The 27286-nt window shown below is 53.0% G+C and overlaps 11 protein-coding genes across 12 annotated transcripts; 5 read left to right on the top strand and 6 right to left on the bottom strand.

Annotated features, from left to right (window-relative positions):
- Positions 1–458: 458 nt before the first annotated feature.
- AAFC00_003232 (uncharacterized protein) lies at positions 459–1127 on the top strand (the record flags this gene model as incomplete). The annotated part of the gene is made up of 1 exon (XM_069342677.1): positions 459–1127. One exon carries the CDS (start codon positions 459–461, stop codon positions 1125–1127), a length of 669 nt encoding a protein of 222 aa, XP_069199183.1.
- Positions 1128–3059: 1932 nt separating this feature from the next.
- AAFC00_003231 (uncharacterized protein) lies at positions 3060–4843 on the bottom strand (the record flags this gene model as incomplete). Its single annotated transcript, XM_069342676.1, has 2 exons — positions 3060–4336; positions 4405–4843. The coding sequence occupies 2 exons, from the start codon at positions 4841–4843 to the stop codon at positions 3060–3062; spliced, it is 1716 nt and encodes a 571-aa protein (XP_069199182.1).
- Positions 4844–5921: 1078 nt separating this feature from the next.
- AAFC00_003230 (uncharacterized protein) lies at positions 5922–6395 on the bottom strand (the record flags this gene model as incomplete). Its single annotated transcript, XM_069342675.1, has 1 exon — positions 5922–6395. One exon carries the CDS (start codon positions 6393–6395, stop codon positions 5922–5924), a length of 474 nt encoding a protein of 157 aa, XP_069199181.1.
- Positions 6396–8457: 2062 nt separating this feature from the next.
- AAFC00_003229 (uncharacterized protein) lies at positions 8458–9926 on the bottom strand (the record flags this gene model as incomplete). Its single annotated transcript, XM_069342674.1, has 3 exons — positions 8458–8648; positions 8701–9672; positions 9767–9926. 3 exons carry the CDS (start codon positions 9924–9926, stop codon positions 8458–8460), a joined length of 1323 nt encoding a protein of 440 aa, XP_069199180.1.
- An 850-nt stretch (positions 9927–10776) lies between these two features.
- AAFC00_003228 (mitochondrial 37S ribosomal protein mS47) lies at positions 10777–12337 on the top strand (the record flags this gene model as incomplete). Its single annotated transcript, XM_069342673.1, has 2 exons — positions 10777–10896; positions 10955–12337. 2 exons carry the CDS (start codon positions 10777–10779, stop codon positions 12335–12337), a joined length of 1503 nt encoding a protein of 500 aa, XP_069199179.1.
- A 292-nt stretch (positions 12338–12629) lies between these two features.
- Positions 12630–14973, top strand: AAFC00_003227 (uncharacterized protein; the record flags this gene model as incomplete). The annotated part of the gene is made up of 2 exons (XM_069342672.1): positions 12630–13243; positions 13311–14973. The coding sequence occupies 2 exons, from the start codon at positions 12630–12632 to the stop codon at positions 14971–14973; spliced, it is 2277 nt and encodes a 758-aa protein (XP_069199178.1).
- A 229-nt stretch (positions 14974–15202) lies between these two features.
- On the bottom strand, positions 15203–16024 carry AAFC00_003226 (mitochondrial 54S ribosomal protein bL19m; the record flags this gene model as incomplete). The annotated part of the gene is made up of 2 exons (XM_069342671.1): positions 15203–15735; positions 15850–16024. The coding sequence occupies 2 exons, from the start codon at positions 16022–16024 to the stop codon at positions 15203–15205; spliced, it is 708 nt and encodes a 235-aa protein (XP_069199177.1).
- Positions 16025–16343: 319 nt separating this feature from the next.
- On the top strand, positions 16344–17518 carry AAFC00_003225 (uncharacterized protein; the record flags this gene model as incomplete). Its single annotated transcript, XM_069342670.1, has 2 exons — positions 16344–16446; positions 16518–17518. 2 exons carry the CDS (start codon positions 16344–16346, stop codon positions 17516–17518), a joined length of 1104 nt encoding a protein of 367 aa, XP_069199176.1.
- Positions 17519–18000: 482 nt separating this feature from the next.
- On the top strand, positions 18001–18591 carry AAFC00_003224 (uncharacterized protein; the record flags this gene model as incomplete). Its single annotated transcript, XM_069342669.1, has 1 exon — positions 18001–18591. One exon carries the CDS (start codon positions 18001–18003, stop codon positions 18589–18591), a length of 591 nt encoding a protein of 196 aa, XP_069199175.1.
- Positions 18592–19430: 839 nt separating this feature from the next.
- AAFC00_003223 (uncharacterized protein) lies at positions 19431–22543 on the bottom strand (the record flags this gene model as incomplete). Of its 2 annotated transcripts, none has more annotated exons than XM_069342667.1 (4): positions 19431–22100; positions 22158–22191; positions 22242–22362; positions 22432–22543. In XM_069342667.1, 4 exons carry the CDS (start codon positions 22541–22543, stop codon positions 19431–19433), a joined length of 2937 nt encoding a protein of 978 aa, XP_069199173.1. The 2 variants fall into 2 exon arrangements, with proteins under 2 accessions (XP_069199173.1, XP_069199174.1); XM_069342668.1 differs by having other exon boundaries at positions 22432–22531.
- A 1447-nt stretch (positions 22544–23990) lies between these two features.
- Positions 23991–26212, bottom strand: AAFC00_003222 (uncharacterized protein; the record flags this gene model as incomplete). Its single annotated transcript, XM_069342665.1, has 2 exons — positions 23991–25965; positions 26016–26212. 2 exons carry the CDS (start codon positions 26210–26212, stop codon positions 23991–23993), a joined length of 2172 nt encoding a protein of 723 aa, XP_069199172.1.
- Positions 26213–27286: the final 1074 nt, after the last annotated feature.

Raw genomic sequence — 27286 nt, 5'->3', positions numbered from 1 at the left:
AGGGACAAATGGGGAGGGGGGATGTTGCAGAGCTCGGACCAACGCCATGTGCGCCCACGTCCCGGTAATCTTCATCTTGGCCTTAGCCGCCTACCTTTATGCAAGTATGCAAGGGTGCCTTACTCTCCCACTTCCGCATTGTCACCGCGGATTGTCAAATAGTCATTGCGACTGGTCATACTACTGATGTTATGACAGAGATCTGACTTCCTTTCATTTCACATAGTCGGGGAGATCGTCGTTGAGATTCATTCGACTACCCATATCGAGGCTTGATTCCAGTCGATTGCACCACCTAAAGTCCCCCTAAGTTCTGTTGACTTTCACTCACTCACTCATCTTGCTACCTCCTCTTCTGTCTCGATTTTTTTGCTTCTTTCTGTCCAAGAGATCTTCTTTCAATTCTGCCCATTTCATACTAGTCTTTATTTCTTTTCTTATCTGCAAATCGACACATCATGGCGGACAGCGACCTGATCGCCATCACTACGGCTGATGAGCTACCCAGGTCGCCGGTTGAGGCGTCAACCTCGACTCATGCGCGACCTACGCCTACCATACCCCATGGCGGCTTGTTCAGCCCATATTCAGCGATTCAGATTGATGCACCGCCGCAGGCTGTGTACGATGCGATTGTTGATGCGGCTTCCTGGAAGCAGTGGAATAGTTTCGTGCCCAGCGCCACCATCAAGCCTCCTTCGGGGTCTACAGACACGTCAAATATGACGCTGAATGCTTCGATGACTTTCAAGGTCAATATGACTTACGGTACCACTACCGTGAGCAAGGAGCATGTTAACATTCTTGATCCGCCACCCAATACTGTTCAGTCGCAGACGGGACATATCACGCGGATATGTTGGGTCCTTGACAACAAGGCAATCATCACCCCGCGCTTCCTCATGCATGCGGAGCGCGTCAACGAGATTGAAGACCGCGGGGACGGGACTACCATCTATCGTACGTGGGAGACTTTTGGCGGGCCTCTTGCTAGATTTGTCAAGTGGAAGTACGAAGCCATGCTCAAGGACCGCTTCAAGGACTGGGCCAGAGATCTGAAGATGTACGTCGAGAGGAAGGAGGCCGTCAACAAGGAGAGGGGTACTGCTATCGAAATGCCTGCCTGAGCTTTCGTCGTCCTTTTCCTCTTCGCTGCACCTCTTGAAGCATCATGACGCCGCTGCAGGGCTGCTATAAGTTCTGCCCTCCAGCTATCTCTGATCAACCTGGTCAGCATGTTACGAATATTGTTGGGACCAGTCACCCGCTTGGTCCAACACATGATCTGCACTCCTTGGACAGTTCCGAATTTGGTGCCGTCCCGTTTCCTTTTGAGGCTTTATAAACGGATATAAGAGTGTAGCTGCTTGCCATGCTGGACACTTCAACAGCACATGTGGTCTTAGGCTCTTCGAGACCGCCGAGAACCCGCAACGGCGATTTCAATCTGCGCCTGGGAAATCATACTGGCTGGTGTCCCATCACCCACTAAAGCCAAGGAACAACACCCACAATGCACAACCCACTGGAATTTCTCTGGTTGACAGCACCATTCAGTGGCGACTAGCAATTCGTTCTTCCTGACGGACCGACAAAAAGACCCAGTATCGAGGTCCACGCCACGGCAGTCTGAACCTCACTTTTCCACACCATGTGCGTAATCGCTACAGTACTCCAGCAACCTCCTACACATACCACTGTTACCAAAACATCGACTCAGTCCTGTTACTCGCTGCGAACCTCTTCACAGCTCTACAGCACATACACGGCGAAAACCACCGCCTCTTGTCTGTCATATCTATCTTTTTGCATCTTTCTCTGTACATACTTACCCAATCTCTCCTTTGTCCCTATTTTGACCGCATCGCAATCGCATGCTTTATTTTTTGCTTTCTTTCTTTCCTTGAATACTCACAGACAGCACGGCATGGGAAACGGCAGATTTACTTTACTCGTCTCATATATATATATACCCATCGTTAGTACATCTAATCAATCAGTCAATCTGAAAACCTCATCGAACGAACAAGTTTCGTCGTCTGATTCACATGATCTCTTCGTGTACTCTCAAGAAGACGCAATGTGACATTTCCGAGGGCGAAGCAGGGAAAAGATCAAGAGCTGAAGACCAGCCATCGTGGCCTTTTCCGTACACTCACGAGTCCTGCATGTGAGACTCGAGGGCGAACAGGGAAAAAGGCCAAGAACAAGACAAGGACTGAGATGAAGAAACAGCGCTCCTTGAGCAGAAGGGGGCACTCGGCAGTCTGTCTTTGCTGTCTGTTCTGCATATACCTCAGCTATCAGCTAGCTAGGACATGAGAGAAAGAAATATGCTTGGTTATAGAGTGCAGTGCAGAACAACCATGCCGACACACGCACTGAAGAACACCTTAAGTGGAGCAAGGAAAACTGTAAAGTGATGCGATATAGAAGGAGAGAGAAAGTAGACTCGGGTCGGGATGGTGACGGTGACGCAACTATCGGAGGGAGGAGAGACAGGTGGGTTTTGTCTTCGTGGGTCTCTGCCGTACGGCTATTCTTTGTGATATCAGATACTTGATTAGAAGAGGATAGGAAAAATAGTTTGATGGTTTTGTGCTTCGTTCTGTGATTCATTTCGCTCTCTGAATATGATTCTGCTTTGTGTCTCTTCTCTGTTTGGAAAAGGGTATTCATGGTTAAGACAAGAGGAAAGGAAGAAGAGGCGCTCTCTCGTCCTTCCCGCTCGTGAAACTTGACTTGCACGCTCAGTTCCTGCTTCTTCCTGCCCTGTCTTCTTACTCTTTTCATGTTCCTTTGAGACTTTTGCTTGTTTTACATTTGGACACATCGTCGGAAAAGGCAAAGGAATAGGAAAGCAAAAAGAAGAAAAAAATATTGTTCGGGGTCCAAAAAATAAAGTCTCTCTTCGATTTTGTTTTTCTTTTCATCATCTCGATCGAGGTGAATAGCAATCGACGGGGCCTGCCCCATTTGACCACTCAACCATTCAGTCAATCGGTGGTCATGTCTCATCTGATCTCTACCCGAATAGATCACAGCCGTCCTCCTGCCCTTCATCGGCTTGACTCCTTGGGTTCGTCAGCGTCCATCATCTCCGAATCTTTGTTCCTGCGGAAGGCAGGCAGCGTGTCCATCCATCTCTCCGCTTCCATGCACGTGTTCTGGATGACCGTGTTGACGGCTTGCATCATGTCGATTCCTTCGGTGGCGAAGGCAATCATGCGACGAGCGGATCGACGCGCCTCACCGTTGGCCTCAGCTTCTGCCTCTCCTGCCTCTCCACCGTCTGACTTGGTGCCGTCGTCGGCGCTTGTTGCTGTGGACTGCGTGGCCCAGCGCCACCGCTGAGGCACCGATAGCAGTTGCTGCTTGATGTAGTCGCGAGCGTTCTCCGGAAGTGCGCCTCCTGCGTACGTAGAGACCGTGTTGACGACTGTCTTCAGAGTATTCATGATGTCGTCGCAGTATTGTTGGATGCGACGAGCCAGGACATCGGCTGTTTCGGTCTGACCTTGACCGTCATACGTCGAGACCCCAGCTTCGCCTTGTTTGGATATTTTCTGATCCGACGACTGTGATCGCTGGTCGCGCTGGCGATCCATGTTCTGCAGAACGAGCTTCAGAGCGCGCATGATGGTCTCCACATGTTCAGTAGCGGTGACGATAAGCTTTACGCAATACCTCAAACTCCGCAGTGATGCATCGCTCATGGCAACGTATAGACCAGCCACTGTCATGGCAGGTGAATGGGTACGCTTCGGCTGGCTTTGATCAGCGCTCCGATTCATGCTGTGAGGACTGACTTCCTCTCGGTACGATGGTGGCTTGCTGAGACGATATGGTGGAAGATCGTCCATCGACTCTACCATTGTTCCGTTCTCAGATACAGCCGAGTCAACGTCCATGGCGTCGCTGGCGATTCTGCGCCGCTTGTTGGACGCTTCAGAGCTGCCATCGTTGAGCAAAGGATCCTCGGCAACAGATGATGATGGATCAGCATGTTCAGGACGACCATGGCTGAGATACCTCCTCAAACCATTCTCAACACCGGTACGCTTGGCCACAACGCTCACAGTGCTTGCCAGAGGCGAACCGATGTTACGCTCAATAAGATCCGCACCATATCGCACGAAACTAGGAGAGTAGTTCTTAGTGACATTGTAGGCGCTCATGGAGCCATTGATGGTGCTGCCGACCCAAGGATGACGCCCTGGAAGGAGACACAGGAGGGGCTCTCGATCTTGCTGTTGTTGACGGGCATGGTCTTGTGATGACGGGGAGCCATTGCTGGCGGCAGTTGACGAGCGAGGATTGCTTTGGCGATTGTAACCTGGAAGAATTCACAGATGAGTACACGTTCGCATAGTTGTTTCTGTCGCCAGAGCTCAAAAAGCATACCAGATTTACCCAGACCAGACAATGCCTCCGCCGCGAGACGCACGTCAGGATCTTCAAGCGAGACACTGGTTGATCGCTGGCTGTGCTCCTCGGCGCTCATAATGCTGGCTGTGTCCGAAGGGCTGACGAGCGAGTCAATGCTAGAGCGTGCCAGCCCTGACGGTGACGAAACATCCTGGTGTGTCGAGTGACGGGGAGTGCTGTTCAGCGACGTCTCATAGTGGCCAGAGGCCTTTTTCGCGGCGGCAGCGCTATATAGAACATTAGGATGGACGGTCTTGGCAGGCAAGTCGCCGAGTACGGATCGCAAGTCAGGCAAAGTGATGTCGGACGATGCTGAAGTAGCGCGCGAGAGGTCGGATCTAGGCACCGAGGGTAGTACGAGGTCGTCGGGGTTATGTGATTGATAGGATGGAGGCCGCTCTCGATGCAGCTCCATGGCTGCTGTGAGCGGTGACGTCGACAATGAAGGCCAGTGTGGGAAATGGGAATGGGGAAGTAGGTCTACTCTGATAGAAAGAAGAAGGAAGGAGCAAGAGAAAACTGAAGTGGAAAAGGGCGCAAGAGAAGAGGTCAAGTAGCAAAGGAAGTGATCAAACTAAGGCAAGTGGTGTAAGAAAGTGAGACCCAACGACACCAAAGTAAGCGCAAGCTGCGTTTCTGAGGCTCAAAAGAGAGGGATTGGAAAGATGCATCCAACATGCAACATGACACCCATTTCTCCCATACAAAGGGACTCGACCTCTGATACCGGGAATTATATGGCTCGTGCGCTGCCCAGCATGTGATTCGGTTGTCACATGCAAGCACATGGTTCTTTTCACACCCCAAACTCTACGTCCGCACTCTGCTAAAGCCGACACCGACTCGCTTGATATATTGGCTACTTGTACGTTGCCTTGTAGGCGGTGTGTTGACCGGGTCCATTGGTTCGTGAACCCATTACCATGTGGTGTACGACTGTATAGGGTGATTCTACCTGTGCCTCGTAATAGCTATAGCTGAAGAGGCACTGATAATACAAGTACATTACACGCAATGATGTCCCTGCACGTGGACCAACGGTCGACCGAATACCTTATCGAAAGGTTACTTGTATGTGCTGCGTCCATCATGTTTGTCGCCAAGCCTGTTCCATACTTCACGGCGGGGTGCAGCACTGTACCTGTACCGCTGCTGTGAATCTTATATCCAGGCGAGGTGCCATATCTCACTCTGCGTGGCTTGACTTTCATGGTAAAGCAGTCGATGAAAATAGTTGTTGTCATACAAAATGTGCAGACTAGGACGGGGTATATTTGTTCTTGTTCTCCAATCAAAAGTGCCAAATCACGATGAAGTAATTCAACGCGCAGTGACACTCCCAGCCATAATTCCAATAGTCCCTCTGTCCATGCTTATATGATGGTCCAGCAGCACAAAGATTGCCAGCAGGTCGAGCCAGCAGGTCGAGCATCATGAATGACGGTCATGGCCTTTGCTGTACTGACAAATCGCCGTGATGCTATTGTGATCGACTATCGCTCCACTCCGAAGAGGGTAAGATAGTCTTCTTTCTTGAACATCATCGCGCTGTCCACGGCGTTTGGCTGGCCTGCGAAAATGTCGGCCTTGCCCTGCTCGAACAACACTTTGACGACTTCATCGGATCCCTTGAAAACAGCTCCTGCAAGCGGGCTCTGTCCGCGATCATTCAGCGTGTTGGGGTCCGCGCCCTTTTCCAGGAGCATTCGCACCGTATCTGGATGTCCGTAGTAGGCTGCCAGCATGAGAAGTGTGTCGCCTTTGTGGTTTGTCAAATTTGGTGGAATGCCTGCAGAGACATATTGTGACAACTCATTGGTCTTGCCTTCGCGGGCAAAATCAAATAGCTTCGTCGCCAACTCCACCGCTGCCGGTGGGAGGCTCGTGGCTCGGTCAGATAGCCCACCAGAAGGTGTTGGAGCTGAGCGCTCATTCTGCGACTCGGAAGAATGCATCGGCAGACCCATTGTGTTGACTTGCTGGAGCGATGGAGAGATTCTATTTATTCTGAGTTGCGCTTGCCTATTTCCTCACTCGGCGTACCTTTAATTTATCTTACCAGACTCGGGCTCGTCCAGCAGCCGCATCAGCCAATAATAAATAATATCATGACATCACCACCAAAGCCATACATCTCCAATGTGCCAAGACGTCTCGCTTCTGGTAGCCGCTGAGCCGCAAGGCCAGGGTCCCCCTGCAGCTTGTCGTGTTGCTATGGCAGTAGGACTCAATCTCTATCAAATGACTTCTGTCCTGGTACAAAACTATTGAGTAAGAAGTTCTAACACTTAGTGCTGTAACGTAGTCTTTCCCTCTTGACTTGCATCTCAATTGGGCTGGGCATCGACACGTTCGTGAGTACCAACCACATATCATTCCGGAACATATGGTTGTCAAACATACTCTTCTTGTTCCGGCCAGTGGCCAGTTCGAATTGCAGTAGTCCAACGTAGAAGTGACTCGTCGAGAGTTTCTCTTAGATCCCTCCAGATAACGCCTGTCCGCCCGGTCATATCCGTGGGTAACCTTACGGTTCTGCCCCTGTTCTCCAGTCCTGCTCGCCTTAATGGTTGCTGCCAAGTATCCCATGAACTGTTTAGAGGATGTTGTCCGGTGACACCTACTTGCACTACTATGGAGGCTGAGGATTGAGGGGATGACGTTATCCTCTGGCGACCTGGAATTGCCGCGCCCGACTGCATGTCATGAATAGAATGCTGGGCTGCCACAGCACGACGGGGAGAGAAGAAACTGCCTCGACGCATCGTCGTGGTCGTCGAGAGATGATCCTGCTAGGACACAGAGCTCTCGGTTAGACCTTCAGGCTCTGGGACTCGAGGGAAAATGATGGGTAAAGGATATGGCGCAGGGTGAGCGTGATGCGCCGGTATCATCTGCCCCGTGGTTTCGCCATGGTATCTCGTGTCAGAGAACAGAGTCTTACGACATATCGGACAGGTGTTTCTGTGTGATAAGTCCCCGGTAGCGATGTCGTAAACCGGCATGACCCAGCGATGTATACAGTCTCTACAAAACCTACCAGAACGTTAGCACTAATACGACACACGAAGAGATGAATAGATTAAGTCAATGAACAGATACAGCTTGGACCTAGCGATCAGATACTTACAGGTGTCTGCAGGCGGTGTAGACTGGCTGGGTGTGATATGCATGGCCGTAAACTTCCGCGCATATGGTGCACTGGTTGTCTCCATCAGGGATCTGAGCGGCTACGACTAAACCGTCTTCCATGAAGTCCTCGTAGCGCTGAAAGACTTGAGTCCCATCCGTGCTACGGAGAGCCATGCCAAAGTGTAAGCGATAGTTTTCGTTTTGTGATAAGCCAAGTGGTTAAATGATATCACGCCAATAATAGCGAGGGTAACAATGCGAGAGGACAATTCGACTGGATTGGACAGAAGAAAGTGGGTGAGTATCTACCACAGAGCGCGAATCGGAAACGAGGAGTAAGCTACCTTATGTAGTGAGATACCGACCATCACTGGTTTGGAGACTCGGTCGCACCTGCCTTGTATAGACTGCCATTGCGAACAAGATAATGTACCTGCCATGCCATATGAGAGATTCACACAATCGGCGGAAGACGAAAAAGTCAAGTGATGTTTTTCGACGCTACATGACAAAACATGTACATGCCAATCTGTAGCGGCTGTAAGCTAAAGTAGAGAGGAGAGGGGATGCCTTTTTTGAGACGCCGATATTGAAATGTGCAAGATGTGCCAAAACAAAAAACGCCCCAAAAGTGCAATGCTTGCATCCCTTTCTCTTTCCTTCGGTCGACGTTAGATCTAGTATACATGAGGAGGTATAATGGTGATTGATGAAACCGGGGGTGCGGGAGATGTTTATATATGTACAGATTGTGAGTGGCAACTCGTTGCTTGGTCACTCGCCAATCAATGGATTATCGTCGTCTGTTGAGAACCTTGATCCTAGCAAAGTCCTGCAGTCGTAGCTGGGCCGAAACGAGAGCGATCCAGCGAGGTTGAGATGCGGCGCTATGAACGCTTACTCGATGACACGGGTGATGAGACCAGTGGCAACAGTGCGACCACCCTCACGGATGTTGAAGCGCTGGCCCTGCTCGATGGCAAGAGGCTTGTGGATCTCGCAGACCATCTCGACGTTGTCACCGGGCATGACCATCTTGGAGTCGGCATCCTCGGTGCCCTCGGGCCAGGTAAGAGCAGCAGCCTCATCTGAGAGGAGTGTTAGCGTCAGAGATTACGAGAAATTGTTCATTGAACTTACCGGCAGTACGGATGAAGAGCTGGGGGCGGTAGTTGTTGTGGAAACCGGTGTGACGGCCACCCTCCTCCTTGCTCAGGACGTACATGGAGACAAGGAACTTCCTGTGCTGAGAGGTAGTGCCGGGCTTGGCGATGACCATACCACGCTGGACATCCTCACGCTTGACACCACGGAGGAGAAGACCGGAGTTATCACCCGCTCTTGACTCGTCGCAGGACTTCTTGAAGGTCTCGATGTCGGTGACCTTGGTCTTGATCGGGGCAGCGTTCTTGCCAACAAGCTCGACCTCGGAGTCCTTCTTGAGGGTACCGCGCTCGACACGACCGGAGGCGACGGTACCACGTCCAGGGATAGAGAAGACATCCTCGACAGACATGAGGAAAGGCTTCTCAAGATCACGCTGGGGAGTGGGGATCCACTCGTCAACGGCGTTCATGAGCTCATCGATCTTGTCAACACCAATCTCGGGCTGACGGTTCTCGAGGGCGCAGAGAGCAGAGCCGAGGACGATGGGGGTGTCGTCTCCCTCGAAGCCGTAGCTGGTGAGGAGCTCACGCATCTCCATCTCGACAAGCTCCAACATCTCCTTGTCCTCGATGGCATCGACCTTGTTGACGAAGACGACGATTCTCTGGACACCGACCTGACGGGCAAGCAACAAGTGCTCACGAGTCTGAGGCATCTGACCGTCAGAAGCAGCGACGACGATGATGGCACCATCCATGGATGCGGCACCGGTGATCATGTTCTTGATGTAATCGGCGTGACCAGGGCAGTCGACGTGGGCGTAGTGGCGCTTGTCGGTCTGGTACTCGATGTGGGCAGTGGAGATGGTGATACCACGCTTCCTCTCCTCGGGAGCCTTGTCAATGGAGGCATAGTCGAGGAAGTTGGCGTAGCCCTTCTCGGCCTGACGCTTGGTGATGGCAGCAGTCAAGGTGGTCTTGCCGTGATCGACGTGGCCGATGGTACCTGGGTGGCGGCGTTTGTGTTAATGAATGCGGCGGCGATGGACCAGGACAGAGCGTGGAAGAAAACGATCGAGGACACAAGAGTATTCACATACCGACGTTGACGTGAGGCTTGCTTCTCTCGAAGGCAGTGGCGTAGTTTCTCATATAAGCACCACCGCGAGCGCCCCAGGCAGTCTGGACGGGGTTGACATTTCCAGTGGTCTTGAGAGCGGCGCGAGAGGTGCGCACGAAAGCTCTAGCGAAAGAAGACATGATGATGATGATCGCGACGCCTGAAGGTAGATACGAAGCGCAAGAAGAAAGAGAAGGAGATGAAGTGACAAGAAAAGAATGCGCTCGAAAGATGCGGCGGCGGAGATGGCGGCGACGAGTTAGAAGCACAGCAATTGCAATTATTACCAGATAACTCCAGCTTCCGCCTTCCTTCTACTCTTCTACTGTAAAATTCGTGAAGAAGCTGACTCGGGACGCCTGCCGAGGCGTTGGTCTTTTGGCAGTAATGTAGGCGTTTGGCAGCACTCTGCATGACTCGAGTCTATCAGGAATACAATCGTAGGACGAATAGATCCCATTCTGTCTTCATCAATTGATAGGCTAATGTTGAGGACCCATCTTGCCATTTCTCTGGTCAATCATTGACAAGCAAGATACTGCGGATCGTACCAAGATCTTTGTCGATTTGATTCGAGTGCATTGCGTCGCCTTCCAATTCCACATACACGAGGCACGAAGCCGCATTCCTTGCGACCGTGAAAGCCCACCTAACTCCGACGGGCCATTCTTTTTTATATTGTCCAGTTCACAGGATAAAGCTTGGCTTCTGTTCCGCAAGAACATTCCGCTCGCCAGAAACATCACTCTCGCCCGTGATTTGGGATCACTCAAGCAGCTACACGTCGAGAAAGCTTTTGCACTTTACCCTGTCCAATCCTGCGCAGCTCCCTCGGCAAATCTGATATCTGCGGAGTTTCCAGTCCAGCACCACTCACAACCGAGGCTGCTTCAATCGTCTTGCCCAGCATCCGTTTCATGGCCGTATAAGGCAGATAAGCCATAGCTTAGTTTTCTGTTCATCTATCTTGATTTCAGCTGTTCTATACAAATGCTCCTCCGACCGTCATCTTTGCGGTCAGTCCCGTTGAGCTGCCTCTCACGGACAACACCAGCCAGCATGCCTCTGAGAGCCAGACTTCTCCACTCGAGCGCGTTAGCCCGACAATCGGTGAGCTCGCCATTCTTCGTTTCTTGAACGCAATAACAGTACTGATGGAAGCCTACAGTTTGCTACTTCTACCGAGATCCCCAGAGAGCTCCCCACCGACGAACCCAACGATGTCGTTTTCAGCACCACATACGGCGTCAGAGCCATCGAGTTGAACCGACCGAAGAAGCTTAACTCGCTCAATGGATCCATGGCGAGGAAGATTCTGCCGAGATTAAAGGAATGGGAAAAGTCGCAACTCGCCAATGTCATTGTTCTCAAGGGTACAGGGCGAGCGCTCTGCGCGGGTGGTGACGTTGCTTCTTTGGCTTTAGACATCCAAGAGGGACCCGAGGGACAGCAACGATCGAAAGACTACTTCGCACTCGAGTACAAGCTTGATCACCTGATCGCAACCTACACGAAGCCTTACGTTGCATTCATGGACGGTATCACCATGGGAGGAGGCGTTGGACTGAGCGTACATGCGCCCTTCAGGATCGCCACGGAGAACACGGTGTTCGCCATGCCAGAGACCACCATTGGATTCTTCCCGGATGTCGGAGCCAGCTTCTTCCTCCCCAGAATGGACGGGCAACTTGGCACCTATCTGGCTCTGACTAGCGAGAGGCTCAAGGGCGTCAACGCATTCCTCGCAGGTGTCGCTACGCACTACATCGACAGCAGCTCCCTCCCAGACCTGGAAGCGCGCCTCGCCGAACTGAACTTCAAGGACTTCATGACCTTGGATGAGCGCTACAGGATTATTGATCAGACCATCGAGGAGTTCACGACTGGCATGCCACACGACGTGCCGCACGAGATATCTGGCAATGTTCGCATGGCGATCGATTACTGCTTCCAGGAAGGTTTCCAGATCAACGAGATGCTGGATGCGCTCAAGGAGTCATATGAGAACCCCAACACGCCAGAGGACATCAGGAAGTGGGCGGAGAAGACCAGGACCACGATCATGCAGCGAAGTCCCACCAGCGTCAAAGTCACTCTTGCCCAATTGAGGCGCGGCAAGCAGTGGAACATCGCGGAGACGTTCAAGCACGAGCACAACATTGCGTCCAAGTTCATGGAACACCCGGACTTTGTCGAGGGCGTGTCAGCACGCCTGATCCGCAAGCCTGCACAAACCCCGACCTGGGACCCCCCGACCCTTGACGAGGTGTCGGACCTGACGGTCGAGAGCTTCTTCACAGATCCCCTCCAGCTTGAGCTGCTCAGCAGCAACTCCGAAGCAGCCTACACAGACTACCCGCATGCGTTCATCGGTCTGCCGCGGGAAGCGGAGGTCGAGGCAGTCGTCAAGGGCAGTCAGAAACTCGACGTTGAAGGAGTGGTCCAGCACTTCTTGCAGGCGAAAAACGGCAAGATGGGCGTGAGAGAGAAGGTCGAGGAGATTCTGGCCAGACGAACGATGGACAACGAGGGATTGCTATCTTGGCAGTAGACGTGGGATTTAGTCTAGAGAGTATGTGTGTATATTATATGTATGATGCGGCATAACTGTGCTCATCCCATCTTTGATCATCTCTCTACAGACGAAACAAAAATACTATACGTTCTGTAACATGGATGTTGTAGCGATGTGAGAGAAAGGCTATATCCCCCTCCGCCTCGCTGCCTCACGGGCGTCCGCAACCACCTTCGCAAGGCATCACATACAGCTCTTGGCACGAGCTTGAACTTCACACCGGCGGCCGCAGAGCAACAAGACATCCAACCCAAGAAAGCTCACCCAAATGCATCCACGGGTGCCATTGGCACGCAAGACCGCATCAGCACTAGTCGCATCTCCCAGATCTCGCGACTCGTTCGTGTGTCCGTCGTGCTCGCTATGGCGACTCGCCCATCCCACCGTCGCACTGCCTAAGGGCAAGAGCAAGACCGGAAGTGCGTATCCGCGCTTGACCCGCGCTCTACACACCACCACCGTCACCACCACCCGGAGCAAAGCGACATGCGGCGCAGCATCATCGTCGCGGACGACATTGCCTGTGTCGGTCGGGTCTGCAGCGGCAGGAACCAGACATGCGACCACGCTTGCGTCGCGAACGGCAATCAACTCGCCTTCGAATGTCCCCGATGCTAATCGGGGACTCTATGCGTCTATTGAACGACTGAAAGATATCGCCAGCGACTATGTGAATCAGAGCAGGCTGCAGCTTGCGCTGAGAGGATTGGAGGCAGACTGTCCGACGATAAGGATCGGGCTTTTGGGACTGGGGAGTGGGGGACTTGATGCGGCGAGGAAATTGGCGAGTGTGTTGCTCACGGATGCGTTGGCCGACGAGGCGCAGTGGGAGCGCATCTTGAGGAGTGATAAGACGAACAATGGGAAGCCTGTCTTGCTGAGGTACGGTGATGGGATTGTGGTTATTGGCGGATAGTGGGGCTTCATGCTGACGAGAATCCTAATGCAGATACGGAGCCGAAGACGACATCCCTCCTCTCAATCCACTCGTTGATACTATCTGTATCCCTTCTGCGTTCTTGCACCAGCACAATCTGGAGTTTCTCATCACTTCCTACAACACTTCTTCTGTACCTCTGGGCGTCGATCCTGCAGGCCTGGCCGATGCAATGCTGGTGCCCCCGCTGCAGACGCCCGTCGCTTCAACGGGCAGAACTGGCTTCGTGCGATATCCGGTACACAAAGCTATACTTGTGGGAGAAGGCATCGAAGGCTGCATGGACTTTGGCCGCCTGGCTACGGTCGTGGAGAGCACGATACTCGGTCAGACTGGCGCAAAGGAGAAGCTGATTCAGGTCGTGTTGAGTGTACCGAGACAGGGTCCGACTCGTGCGGAGAGCCAGCTTCACAGCGATGTGATCTTTCCTCTGGATATTCCTCAGGCTGCCGATGCGATTGATCTGTTCCGTCAGGACGTTGCCAATGGACCCGTGTTCACTGCCAAATGGCAAGCCAGCAACATCGAGAGCATAAAGAAAGCGCTCAGCTCCGACACTGCGGACAGGGTCGACGAGGCTGCGATTCCCGTGTTACGGCCAGTGCTGGAACACCACGTTCGTTCGACTCTTGATTCAACAAGCGCTGCAATCGTGACTGCGGAAGTCATGGCTCGTTCGGCTCAGCTGAACAAGACCATCCCCGATCAGACGCGCACTTCGATCCAAAACGCCATTTCGACGTGGTCACAACATGCCCACACAGATCTACAGGTTTCGCTTGCCACAGCACTAGCATCACGGTCGTGGCGTCGGACATCATGGTCACGATTACTGTGGCGGGTCGACGATGTGGGCGTCGCCGCCGAGGGAGTGCTACGGAATCACTGGCTGTTGGACGCAGAAGCGGGCCTTGCATTCTTGGCCGGTCGGGTAGAACAAGCAGGCTTCTTCCGCACGAGCAATGCTCAGGCCAACTTCAACCCGAGCTATACTCTGCACAGCGACGACAGCGTCATCGATGCCGCCAAAGGGGAAGCCATGGCGACGGAACGAGCATACCTCTCTACCGAGGCAGCAGCGGCACCGACGCTCGCAGCGCCCACCAAGAGCACACTGTCATCAAGGCTGCGCAACCTGTTCTCCAAGCAAGTCCGAGAACCGACGCCGGCAGATCTCCTGCAGACGGAAAAAGTTGTTGCAAGAGTGACGGAGCACGGCGGCATCGACATTTTCCACTCGCGTCCCTGGCCGCTGGCGATTCACTTTACTCGTCAGAAGCTTCTGCACACGCTTGTGCCTGCGCTGCAGAGCCGGGCGCAGACGCTGCTGCTGTCGACGCTGAGTACGATGGGAGGCACGAGCGCGTTGGGGGCGTGGGTGTTTTTCGCGACGGGCGGCACTGGACTTTTCGAGGGTGGAGCGGTGGCGGCTCTGGGACTGGTGTGGTCGCTGCGACGACTGCAGAAGAAATGGGAGGAGGCTCGGCGGGTGTGGGAAGGGGAAGTCAGGGAGGGCGGAAGAGTGGTGCTCGCCGAGGTCGAGGAGACGATGAGGAAGGTGGTGCGGGAGAACGAGAGGGCGGAGCTGAGGGTTGAGGATGTGCAGCATTGGAGTGTGGCTCGGGAGGCGGTCAAGGATGTGCGAGAGGCGCTCGAACAGAGGGTGTCGCATTGATCAGTACAAAAGTGGTCGTTTTGTTGTTGTACGATAGATGAACAGTCAGCTGCCTCGATTAGCTAAAGAAGAGCAAGGCGAGTTTCGACAGCTTTGACTACCTAGTCACAGGGACAAATGAGGAAGGAAGTGAAAACGGCATTCTTCTAGTTGATGCTTTCCGACGATACACCTATACACACACACACACATATATACACACACAATCAAAAGAAAAGGAAAAAAAAGGCTAGTTACTGCCCCTGGCATTACTCTTCTTCTTGCCCGCATTCGCATCGCGACTCTTGACCTCACTCGAGCGCAACATGGCTCTCTGGCGGGTGTACTGCCTCACGACACTCTCGACACTGCCGACATCATGTCTCGGCAAGCGCAAATAATACAGCCTGGCCCTCTTGGCCCTCTTGTCCTTGCGCTGCACGACTTCCACCCCCGCCACATTCGGCGAGAAGATCTTGTACCACATCTCGACGCCGACACGCGTGAGTTGATTGCGCAGCAGGACCGCAGTGTCGACGCCCGTGCGGCGGATGTTCAAGCATACGCCGCTGAAGGGGTCGCCGTTGCGCAGGCGCACCAGCAGGATGTCGCCCACGGCGGCGCGGTCCGGGTTGTCTTTGCTGAAGAGGCGGGCGCGCGCGCCGGACGGGTCGAGGGTGCTCAGCTGGGCGCTGGTGAGGGCGCCGATGGGGTCTTTGCAGAGCTTGCGTGCGGACGGAGGGTGTGGGTAGACGGGGATTTTCTTCATCGAGTGTTCGTTGGCTGCGAGGGGGTGTTAGTCCTTCGGTGTCTTTCTGATCGGGCTTGAGGGAGGCAGGGTAGAGAAGGGAAGGCGAGGGCGGAGACGGGAGGGAAAGAGGAAGACGAGGGACACACTGTGGCCGCGCATGATGGCGCCAGGGTGGAAGTTGGTCGGTCGTCCGACTGTGCTGCTGGGAGCTTCTGTCGTCGTCGTGGTCGAATACCATCTGGATGATTGTTTCTCTGCTCTGCTCTGGCGCAGTGCAGACTTGAGGCCTGCGAGCGGCCGTAACGAGTTGGGCGTGGCCATTCTGTTTCCTTTGCTTTGTTCTTGCAGACGAGTGCGGCAAGTGGTGCTTGCAGCTGTCGGTGAAGGATATGACAATGATGTAAATGATGATTATGTTCAATTGTCGTCGGCTGGTGCTGCTGCTGCTGCTGCTGCTGCTGCTGCTCGGCGGAGGATTTGCGGAGTCGCAAAAAGTTCGGAAGATCGATTGCATTGTTGCGGATAGACGACCTTCGACTTTACGCCTACTGTATCTTTCTGCCAACACCACCAATATTCCATTGACTGCGTTGTTGGACATTTCAAGAGTCGTCAGAGACAGACCAAAAAAAAGGCAGACATGTGCAGGTCATGCGCTCTTCGCGCTCAAAAGTCTTTTGTTTTCGGTTCACAGCTACTACAGAGACGAGCATTCACTGCTTCTTCGTCGCAGCAGAAGAGAGGTTTGTCTTCCTTTGCTCTTCTCTCTCTACTCTACCATACAGTAAGACTGATCGAAAAACACAAAAAACAGCCGGCCCTCCGGTCTTCGACGAAACCTCGACCCCCGCGCTCGACAATGTCCTGGCCACGCTGCGCGACAAGCACTTGATCCCGGCATACCTCAATGATCGCCAGCGCCACCTCGTCTTCGGCGACAAGTTCAAGACGGAACTCGACAACAACCCCGCATACGCCACTCTGGGAGACGAAGAGGTGCAACTCCGACACATGAACCGACGGGTCGACATTCCCGCACTGAGCCCTCTGATCGCCAAGGCCCTGTCGCTGATGCAGGACTCTCAGGACTGGAAGCAGTCTCCTGCTCTGCTCGAAGGTCTCCGGAAAGGCGGTCATGTGCGCACCCGCCACGCCGAGAAGCTCGTCCGCAAGGCCATACAGGCAGACCAGCTCGGCGTCGTCATCAGGTGTCTGAACCGCAGCGCCGCCACCGGTCTGACGCTGAAGCACGACAACATCCTGTCGCTGGTCATGTGGGGTCTTCACGAGCACGCCCAGAAAGATTCCTGGGACGAGGCTCGCGTCAGGAAGGCCCAGCGCTACGGAGACATGATCGCCGAGCTCCTCGAGTCCGACGACCACGGCTCTGCCAGGCGGCTCGGCGCCAACGACCCGCGCACGAGACCTGCCGTCATTGCCGTCTATCTCGAGATTTCCGCTGTTTTGGCTGAAAGGTACCAGGGTGGAAAGGATGTCGACGGCAGCGTGCTCAAGTATGCCACGAGGTTGATGGCCAACTTCAACCAGAAGAGCGAGCCTGCCGAAGAACCCCTGCCCAAGGCCGGTCTCCAGACAGAGTTCCTGGCCAAGCTCCCCATCTGGCACGGTCTGTCTCTGGCAAAGAAGATCCTAGGCGATTCATTACCGCAAGCCAGCAGCGCAGCCCAGATCATTTCGACTTACGAGGCCAGACTCGTTACACTCGCCGCCCAGCTGCGCGAGCAGAACAAGACCAAGCCCGGTTTCTATGCCGCTCAGGCTCTCGAGGCATGGGAGTCTGCACTCCGCAACTAGACGTCTGTTTTTTCCTTCACAAAAGAGCGTCTACGCTACGACCGCCTCTTGTACTTTTACCTGTACGATACCCTCGAAATCCCAAAAATCAGATGGACCTTCCCACCAAACGAGTACATTTTATTCCATCTCCCCATATCTTCGCTCGGTGTACAGCCTTGTTCTGTGTTCTATACCTGCTGGTTCTTTTCATCGTGTCGACGTCAATCTAATGGCATCTCCGAGCATTTCATCCTCTCATTGTCGACCGCACACCAACCAGAGCTAGGCCTGTTTAGGCAAGTACATGCACCTGCTGTACAAAGTCCCATCTTTTCTCGTCTTATCGTCTTATCGTCTGATCAGTTTCGAGGGAAGACACGACTAACCAAACAAACACCGCAACCTCGACACATCTCCTCTCTCTTCTTCACTCTCCCCCCTGTCTCAACCACACTACAGAGAGAGACCCCAAAAAAGCGCCCAAGAACCACCCCCAAAAAATGTCTTCACAAACCCCAGCACCCACCGTCTTCCCGCCGCGCCCCCCACCCCCGACTCCAGCCCAGCTAACGACCAACCTCCGCACCTGCCTAACCCTCCAAACGACCGCCGTGAACCAACACTCCAAGCGGCCCTTCTACGCGCTCCTGATGGGCCCAGACCACAGCACCATCCTGCTAACGCACGCCTCCATCTCGCACGTCGAACACGCCGAATCCTGCCTCGCGCGCCTCGCCGCCCTGCACTTCTCCCCCGCATACCTCTGGTCCTGCACGCTGTACTCCACCTGGGAGCCGTGCGCCATGTGCGCTGGAACAATCTACTGGGCGAACATCGGGCGCGTCGTCTACGCCGCTAGCGAAGAGCATCTCAAGCGCTTGACGGGCGAGGGCAACGAGGATAATTTCACCATGAGCTTGGGGTGTAGGGTTGTGCTTGCGAGCGGGCAGAAGGACGTGCAGGTGTTTGGACCGTTTCATAAGGCTGGTGCCGGTGCTGGTGAGGAGGGAGAGGGCGGACAGGTGACGGTCGGAGACGAGGTCGTGCGTGTCAGTGATGAGTTTTGGAAACCTATCAGGGAGGCGCTTTGAGATGCCGTGGTCGTGTCAGGCGAGATGTCAGCAGTCCGCAAGACCGGAGCAACAGAAGGAAAGAAAAAAAAAAGGCCGGAAAGAAATAGAGAGGCGGGAAATGCACTCGCAAATCAATACATCAATCAATCAATCACTCCATCAATCAATCAATCCATCAATGCAACCAATCAATCAAAAAGGAAAAAGTCCTTCCCCACGTGTACATACACACCGGTGTATCGCCTCGAGCATGCACACCACGAAGGAAAAAAGAAAGAACCCCATCGAGACGTCTTCTACAGTAGTGAGACATCCATCAACAGTGGATGACAACATCACGACACACGACACGAACACAGTGCAGAGAGAGAAGGGCAGAAACACCACACCGTTCCCCTCTTGATATCTTCTATATTTCGACAGTATAGATGGACCCAGACTCGATCTCCTTTTTTCTGTTTACAAACAGTGATCATATCGAAAGATACATACATGAAAGGTATAGAACAACGAAGCGGATCGCGCAGAAAAAGACAAAAAACCCGTGATTTAAATCCTATTGATTTGTGCCCCCGTATTTTCCCTTATTTCCCTTGTTTTAACCCCCTTTCCTTCGGTGAGACTGCTGTATATCGTACGTATCAGAGAAAATTACACACCCCCCCCCCCTCCGACGACGATGATGACGAGTGACGACGAAGAGAAGAAAAGAAAATTTTCCGAACCCATCATCTACTTGTCTTTGCCCTTTTGATTTTTGTTTTCGTCTTGATCTTCTTTCCTTCTGTTACATGTCTTTGTTTCGTGGTACACAGCAACAGTTCCTCATGCATCGGAAAAACAAAAAGAGAAAACAATCACTCGTGTTTCCTGTTCCCAATCGTCGGTCCAGCCGATAGCCCGGCCATGACGACCGTGCTGAATCTGCGTCTCGACCTGCCGGACGGAGTGCCACCGGCCATGGGATCTGTGCTGCGTTTGCTCGTCGTGCTGAGCTCGCTTCCTCGTCGTAAGTGACGAAGACCGGTGCCTGCGCCTGCACCTCCGTCCTGCTGCTGCTGCTGCTGCATTGTGCTTGTGCGTCGGTTCATCGTATGGTGTCTGGGTAGTCCCGGGGCTCCGTCTTCTCCTTCTTCGCCGACGCCATCACCAAACAAGGCGTTCCGTCGTTTCGCTTCTTCCTCTTCTGCGATTCTGAGATTGTCCGACGGCAAGAGAATGGCGCGGTCGAGAGCGTACGGCAGACCACGATGGCGACCTCTGATCATCATCGCGATGATGATCAGTTTCGAGATGTTGCTGAATGTGGTGGAAAAGGATGCGTTGATGTTGGGATATCCGAGAGAAAGACCGACCGTACCATAAGCCGAGACAATCTCGAAGAGGACAGCAAACAGATTGAAGGCGTATTTGTTGGGATCCTCCAGTCTGCTTCCTTCGCAGATAGCGATGATAAACAGCCCCAAGAAGATATACCACAAATCGAAACTGAGTTGTCGACGTAAATGCTGACCGACGTAGCTTCGGCCCTCCTCGTCCTCGTCTTCGTCCTCACCGCCCCAGAGACCAAGAGACTTCTCCTCGTAGACGTTTGTCCTACGAACGGAAATGGCGATGGGAAAGACTGAGATATACATCATGATCAAGTACGACACTTGAATGGCGGGGTGCAGATCTGCCAGGTTGATGACAGAGAATCCGGCGGTTCGAGTCGACGCGGCTTGGAACCAACCACTCAACACCCGATAGCCTGGTGAGAGGACAGTCACAGCCGAGTCGTTGAGATCAAGTATAATAAAGAAGATCAGATCGATGCCGTTCAGCAGTACCAAGATCCAAAAGAGCCACCACGTAGCCTTTGAGGGGAACATCAACGTGAAGCAACGTCTGGGATGATCGAGAAGAAACTTGAACTCTTCCCAAAGCCCGCTGCCACGAGGTGCAAGCTTTGACAGCACCCAGATGACGAAGCGTAGCATGCACGGGAACCCGGTGTTGCCGATGATGATCAGAAATGAACCGAACAGCAAAGGCATGACCGCCGTCTGAAAGGATATCATGCTGTCCGGCGTGAGAGTGAAGCCAAGATCGTTGAACATGGAAGCGGGAGTGAAGATACCCCACCATACTCGATTCTGTCCGTCGTTGGTGATTATAGGACCCCAATGGCTACTCCGAACAATCCAAGGAACAAACACCACAGCACCCAAGACGTGGAAGCCAACAAAGTAGCATATCAGCACGATGGCAAGCGTCTTGAGCGAGCGATACTCGATACCTCCCAGTTCTTCTCTCCGCTCCTCGGTCAGATCCAGGAACATGGAGTTGCGGCCGAGGGTGGGCTGCCAACTGAGGTACGGCATGGGATGCGAGAGGTCTCGTTCTTGACTCTTGGTGAAGCTCATGGTGCGGCTCTTCAGCGCACTCAGTGAACGGCCAACGATCCCAGGTCCGTCGTGATGAGCTTTGCTTCGAAGCCTCAGGATAGGGGCGAGGACATTGAACCGGTGACTCCGACTCGATGCAGTCGAACGTTTGCGCTCATCCTGATCGTGACGCGGATGTTCGTCGGGTACATTGATGGTGATATTGCGCTTCTGAGGATGGTCGTCTTCATTCAATTCAGCTACGTCATCTGTCGGTTTCCTCTGTGGCAATAGGGGCGGCGAACCCGGTAGCGTATTCCGTGTCATTGACTTTTGTAGGCCATTGTCGTCCAAGTCATCGCCCAGCTCGTGTGGCTTATCGCCGCGGTCGAAATCTCGTGGTCCAGGGATGCGCAATGTGCCAGTGTTTTTCGTGTCTCGTTGCTTTTGCAGAAAAGCTATGTGGTGCTCGTCGCTCTTCTGACCAGGTAATCTGTCGTCGTCGTCGAGTCTAGGCCGCCTGGGGGTCCCTGGCCGAACCTCATCCGCAAACATGATATCGCGCCGCAGCATGGGGTTGTGCCCCAGCCAATGACCTCCGCCGTCCTCGTTTTCTTCTTCTTCGTGGTCTCCGTGCTCGCTACCAGAAGTCTTCTCGTCAGGAGCAATATCCGACATGGATCTGCGAGACGTCCGTGTGTGACAATCGCTTCTCGCTGCTTCTATCCGGTCATGGGAAGCGTTGTTCGGGCCGGAGGATGTAAAGACATCAGGCACACGAGTGTCATTGCTAGATTGACCGCTTTCAGAGCTTCCACCTGGAGGGGTGGCAGCGATGCTACCTGCGAGATGCTGCACCCTATCCTTTTCACTCATACCACTCAAGGGGTTATTTGCATTGCGCTGGGTGAGGCCGTTGGGAAGGGTGGTATGGTGCAGCACGGTTATGGGGCGGCCGTTGACACCAGCCTCGAGTCGAACTGGATCGGTTTCCTGTCTAGATTCGCTGACGGTGCGTGATCTCGTTCTCGTGCGGCGAGCGCGCTGGGCCTCTTTGACTATGTGTGTGAAGCGCTGCTCAAACCAGTACAATCGGATGAAGACGACCATTGTGTTGATGAATATGGGGTTGGCAATGCAGGCCATGAGCATAAGGGTGACCTGATAACATTAATAATTAGTCAAGCCTCACGCATGGGAGGCCGTTGCAAGGAATACCTGTTGGTAAGTCTTCAGCTTGTTGATATCGATGCTGCATGCAAGTCAGTCAATTGGCGATTCAAGATCGTCCGACAGACGTACGGGTTCAGACCACTCTGGGTCGCTGCTCCAGCAGAAAGAAAGAGAGCATTGGTGTAGGTGAGCAGACCACCAGGGTAGAGAATGATGGATCCAAGTATGGATAATCCAACCATGTAGCAATCTGTCTCGCCCTTGCATCAGCCTTCGCGCGCTTTTTGTCTATTACCGATGCCTCCCAATTAGGTCTTACAATGTACAGTAATGAAGTTGAAGTGTGGGCGGCCAGGCTTGAACGTGTCCGGCACGAGGCTTTTGAGCCATTCCAAGATCTCTAGCAGGGGCTCGAACATTTTGTCAACCATGTTGCCGGGTGTATGGTACAGTGGTTACGTAGAGGTGGTAAAGTTCGGGGCGATTGCCAGAAGCAATGCGACACTCTTGGTGGTTCTCAGAGAAGATTATATTTGTATTGGTGAAGGTGAACGATCCCGAGAGCTTGATGCTCTAAATTTTATCGTGATGGATACGCCATGGTCATCTTCTCTTTTTTGCCGAAAAGACAATGATGCACACCGGTCGCCGTACGGGTGCAATCACCAAGTCCAGAGAGCGCGAGAGAGACACAGAGATACTTCTGATTTTCCGGGGGTAATTATGGAATTAAGGGAGTGCGTTGCGTGGCCAGATACACCGTATGTTATTCCTGGTCGGACGTGGAAGGAGCCTGTGGCCTGGCAGAGGCCCTTTCAAAGGAAGGTATCTGGTTCAATATGCGCGATAGACTGATGTGATGGCGGTTATAACGACGGCGGAACGTGAATATAGTAGACGCTGGACACGGCCAAGTCGTAATAATAATAGTGCTTCTGCTTCTCGAACAACCCAGGCAAACTGCACGGCAAAGTGACCTGTATTATTACTGCGAAATTGAACCAGGTGCTGAGACCAGAATACACTGTCTACCTCGAACGAGGTATCCGAACTCTCTTCTCTTCGATTCCTACAAGTTAATTGGTGCAGTGGACTGGACTGGACGGGGTCCTTGCCCCCCAAGGCCCGAATAGACTCAGCTCGCAAAGTAAGTTTGGGATGATCATAGAACATTGAGTGGTATTTGGCCTGTGCGCCGCGAAACTGCCATAGCTGCACCACGGCAAAGTATCAGTACCGGGTCGTATCTTCTGTTCTCACTTGTATCCCGTCTCCACTGCCAATTCATGCATTCATTTATTCGCCAAAACCGATCCTTGGCAGCGCCATCCACGCGACCCTGACAGGCCTGACTCCTGGGCTCCTGGCTCTGGGGAAATGGCTCCTTCGCGCTGTCACATTGACACAGCCTCCACTGTGCCAGCACGTCTGACCTATGAGCTACTGCGATGATAAACATGTGTAGTCTATTGGAGACAACACAAGTCTTGTCAAGCACATCAGTTATTATCGGAGCGGCTCGTCGATCGCCCTGCTGGACGAGCTTACGAGGATCTCCCTTCTCCTGCGTGGCCGACTATGACGAAACAAGAAGTCGGCTCGCTGTTGGCATAGTGCACGCACACACGAGCAGAGATGGATTGCAAAGTGGAGGCCATAGGTATATTATTGAGTACTATTGGTTGCAAAAGACATTATTACCATCAACCCTCCAAATCGACCACGCCAATCTAATCAGCACCGCAAACACGGAGCAGTAGATCAGTCACAAGGAGCCTTCTCGGCTAGCCATGTATCGATTGCTCTCCTCCGGCTTTGCTCTCTCCCGACGCTCAGATGTGTCAGCTCAGGGCTCGCGCCACCAACACATTACACTGCTCAACGATACGCCTGTCCCGCGCATGCAACCAGCACATCCATCGCCCTCCCATCTCGGAGGCCTTCGAAAATCACGCTGATCCTGCTGCCAATCGTCCTCCGTTCCTGCTGCTCCTTGGTGTCATTTGCTGCGGGCGGCGTTGGATGCTCAGCCAAACCCTGATGCATCCTGATGCCTAGACCTCGTCGCACAAAGTGATACATTCGTCTTGTCCCGTTGCCAAGGTAGCCGGGTGTAAGAGTTTCGTGGTTGCGGAACATCTCCACTCGAGCTTGTTCGTAGATCCCCTGAAGCAACGTCCTGACATCCGTAGTAAATTTCTCGGCGGCCACAAGGTCGAGTGTGCCAGAGCCAGATGCGCCGATTTTGACAATATCTACCAGCATGGCATCGCCTGTCTCCTCGCACCGCTGGTGGAGATCCAGAGTACTGGTTGCTGGCCACTTGACCAGAAAGCGTCGCCAAACTCCTCTAACCAGCGCGTCATCGCTTGTCCCGTAAGTAGTCTGCACGAGGTCTTGGAGCTCATCCTTGACCTTATTCATAAACATTACCTCGAGTACACGAAGGTCCAGCGCTTGGCATACCGTGAACAGGTAAGCCGCAGCCATCAGATAGAGCACATCCAAAGCCTGAAAGGTATAGCGTGCCGAAATAAGAGCCAACGAGTTCAAAGCCTGATTGTGCATTTCTGCTGATTGCACATGATTGCCGACGGGATTCGCCAGAAATCCCAGCTCAGACATGTACGATGCCATGTTGATGTCGATTCCCTTGCATGTGTAAGACAGGGAGGGATCGTCTGCCGCGAGGTTTGCCGGGAGGCCTTTGTTGAACAGGGGGTTGATAAGTTCAGTGGCCTGACTGAACATCATCTTGCCGAGACGTTCGAGACAGAGACGTGTCCTGTCCATCGTAGACGTTACTACCGCAGCCTGAAAGTTGCCTCCGTGCAATATGTGATCGCTCTCAACGTCCATGAGTGGATTGTCCGTAGTGGAATTAAGTTCGATGGTCAGCTGAGACTGAGCGAGACAAAGGTCCTCGAGCTGTGGACCTATCCACTGTGATGCGGTCCGGAGAGCATATCGATCTTGATACAGACCCGTCATCTTGGTGTCTTTGGCTCCCTTGACACATTGCGCAAGTTCAGATGCCTCCAAGAATGCCAATATATTACTCGCTGACTCGATCTGTCCAGGGTGAGGTCGCATATGCGCGATCTGAGGCCAGAAGGATTCAGCGCTTCCACGTAGTGCTTCAACTGCCATTGCAGTGAGGACCTGGGACAGCAAAGCTAGTTCCTGGGCTTGGTGCAATGCAAGAGACGCTGTTGCTGCTGAGAAAGCTGTTCCGTTAAGAAGACCCAAGCCTTCCTTGGGGCCCAGTGTGATCGGCGAGATGCCCTCACGTTTCAGAGCCACATCGGCGGTCAAAATCTCGTTGCCGCACCGAACGAAGATATCAGGACAACCTTGGATGGCACCCGCAATGTATGAAAGAGGGCTCAGGTCCCCAGATGCAGAAATACTTCCACGGAGTGGCACGACTGGAGTAATGTTGCGTTTCAACAGCTCTAGTATGGTCTCAGCAACGACAATCCTGACTGCAGAATGGCCTCGAATCATCGAATTGCACCGAGTGAGCATGCTAGCTCTGACCCAAGAGGTTGGCATTGAGTTTGTTGAGAAGTCGGCATCCATGTTGCGGCTCTGCCAGACACTGCTTATCGCATGTGTAGATTGATTACGGCCAATGTCACGGCTCGTCAAGATTCCTGAGTTCTGGTGCTGCACCAAGGCGAGCTGGAGGCTCTCGAGATCCGTCGTACGTGTATCTGCGGACCCACCGAAGCCCGTGGTAACTCCATAAACCAGATGCCCGCCCTCCAGATGGGTTCTGAGCATCTCAACACTGTCATTGATTTTCTTGAGGGTGCTGGAGTCGTGCGAGAGCGCTGCGGAAACGCCATATCTACAACTATTAGTCACAAAGTCGCTAAGTTTGATGGTTCTATCACTTACTTGCCCACAGCCACAATAGCGGGAATGTCCAGTGATTCACCATCGATGGTACACTGAGCACCTGCTAGCAGACTCGTGGTCCGCTGCCATCCCTCGATTATGGTCCTCGTCAAATTTGGCCCAGACATTCTCTTGTCGGCGTTTTTCCTGGGAGATGAATCTCTGGTCTGAGGAGGAGTCTCCATAATGGGTGACATCTTGCAGACTCTGTTCTCAGGGGGACTTGACCGAAATCAGCCGTCGCTCTCGTGTGACTTAAATGGTTCTCGCTACCTACAACGCGCTTTTCCACGACTCGGTCTGTCAAAACTGGGTACTGTAGTGTTTGCTCTTTTCTCTGGTGTTCACTACAAGGGTTATAAACACAGTGACTGCCAAGATAGTAGAAGTTTCAACAAAGACTGTTTCTGGTAGCTAAGCAAGGATCGTGCAGCAACATGTATTTATAGCAAAGCGGTGAGATATCTTCAGCTCCGAAGGCGGATTATGAAGATAAAGATGCATGGCTACCATGCACATGTAATAAATAGGAGAGAGGTGCATGCTAAGGTACCTGCCTCTGGGTGCCTACTTTGTGTTTGGTATCACATGACGTCGGTTTGTGTCGGTCTTAGTGTTCACATAACCCACGCAAGGGGAGGGGGAAAGCAAGACTTGTCTCTCAGGATTCCCACGCTGGGTCAGCTGAAGCTCAGGTGTTCTGCGATAATTACCTTAGGAGGGGGTGTGTCTTTGGCTTATACAACGACGCGTGGTCTGACCAACTGGAAAGAAGAAGACCGTTCTTCCGTCGATGTTGCATCTCAAGAGATCTATTCGGTAAGTCAATCATCTCGTGGACGTTGGGGATGGTTCATTGAGCAATGCACTTTTTCTCCCGTCGAACGTTGACTTTCGTTTTGTCTTCGCGTGCATGACGACGTCCGGCGCGATGCATGACTGGTGGCAACCAGAAAACAATCCTTGTACGTCCACAATATGTCGAGTAACGCGCTTTGGGACATCGTACCTTGCAGGCACAAACAGTATTTCCGTTATATCATCTTTCGCTTCTAAGCGGGGGTCCTGGTCGATCCCCGATACTCAGCCCCCCGCAAAGCAGCGGCTTAGGTCTGGGGCTCCGCAAAGCAAGATGGTCCCTTTCTGGGGAGCCATCTACTTTGTACAGGTAAAGCCGATGACTTCCGTCGGAACATGCAATAGATCAGGTAATTTCAAGGTAACGAGACCAACCTAATAATATGTTAGCAAACGATGATGCCTCCTATTTT

This window comes from Neodothiora populina (assembly GCF_041146345.1).
Source record: "Neodothiora populina strain CPC 39397 chromosome Unknown canker_contig_15, whole genome shotgun sequence".
NCBI classification, from domain to species: domain Eukaryota; kingdom Fungi; phylum Ascomycota; class Dothideomycetes; order Dothideales; family Dothioraceae; genus Neodothiora; species Neodothiora populina.
This window is presented reverse-complemented; position numbering and strand designations above follow the sequence as displayed.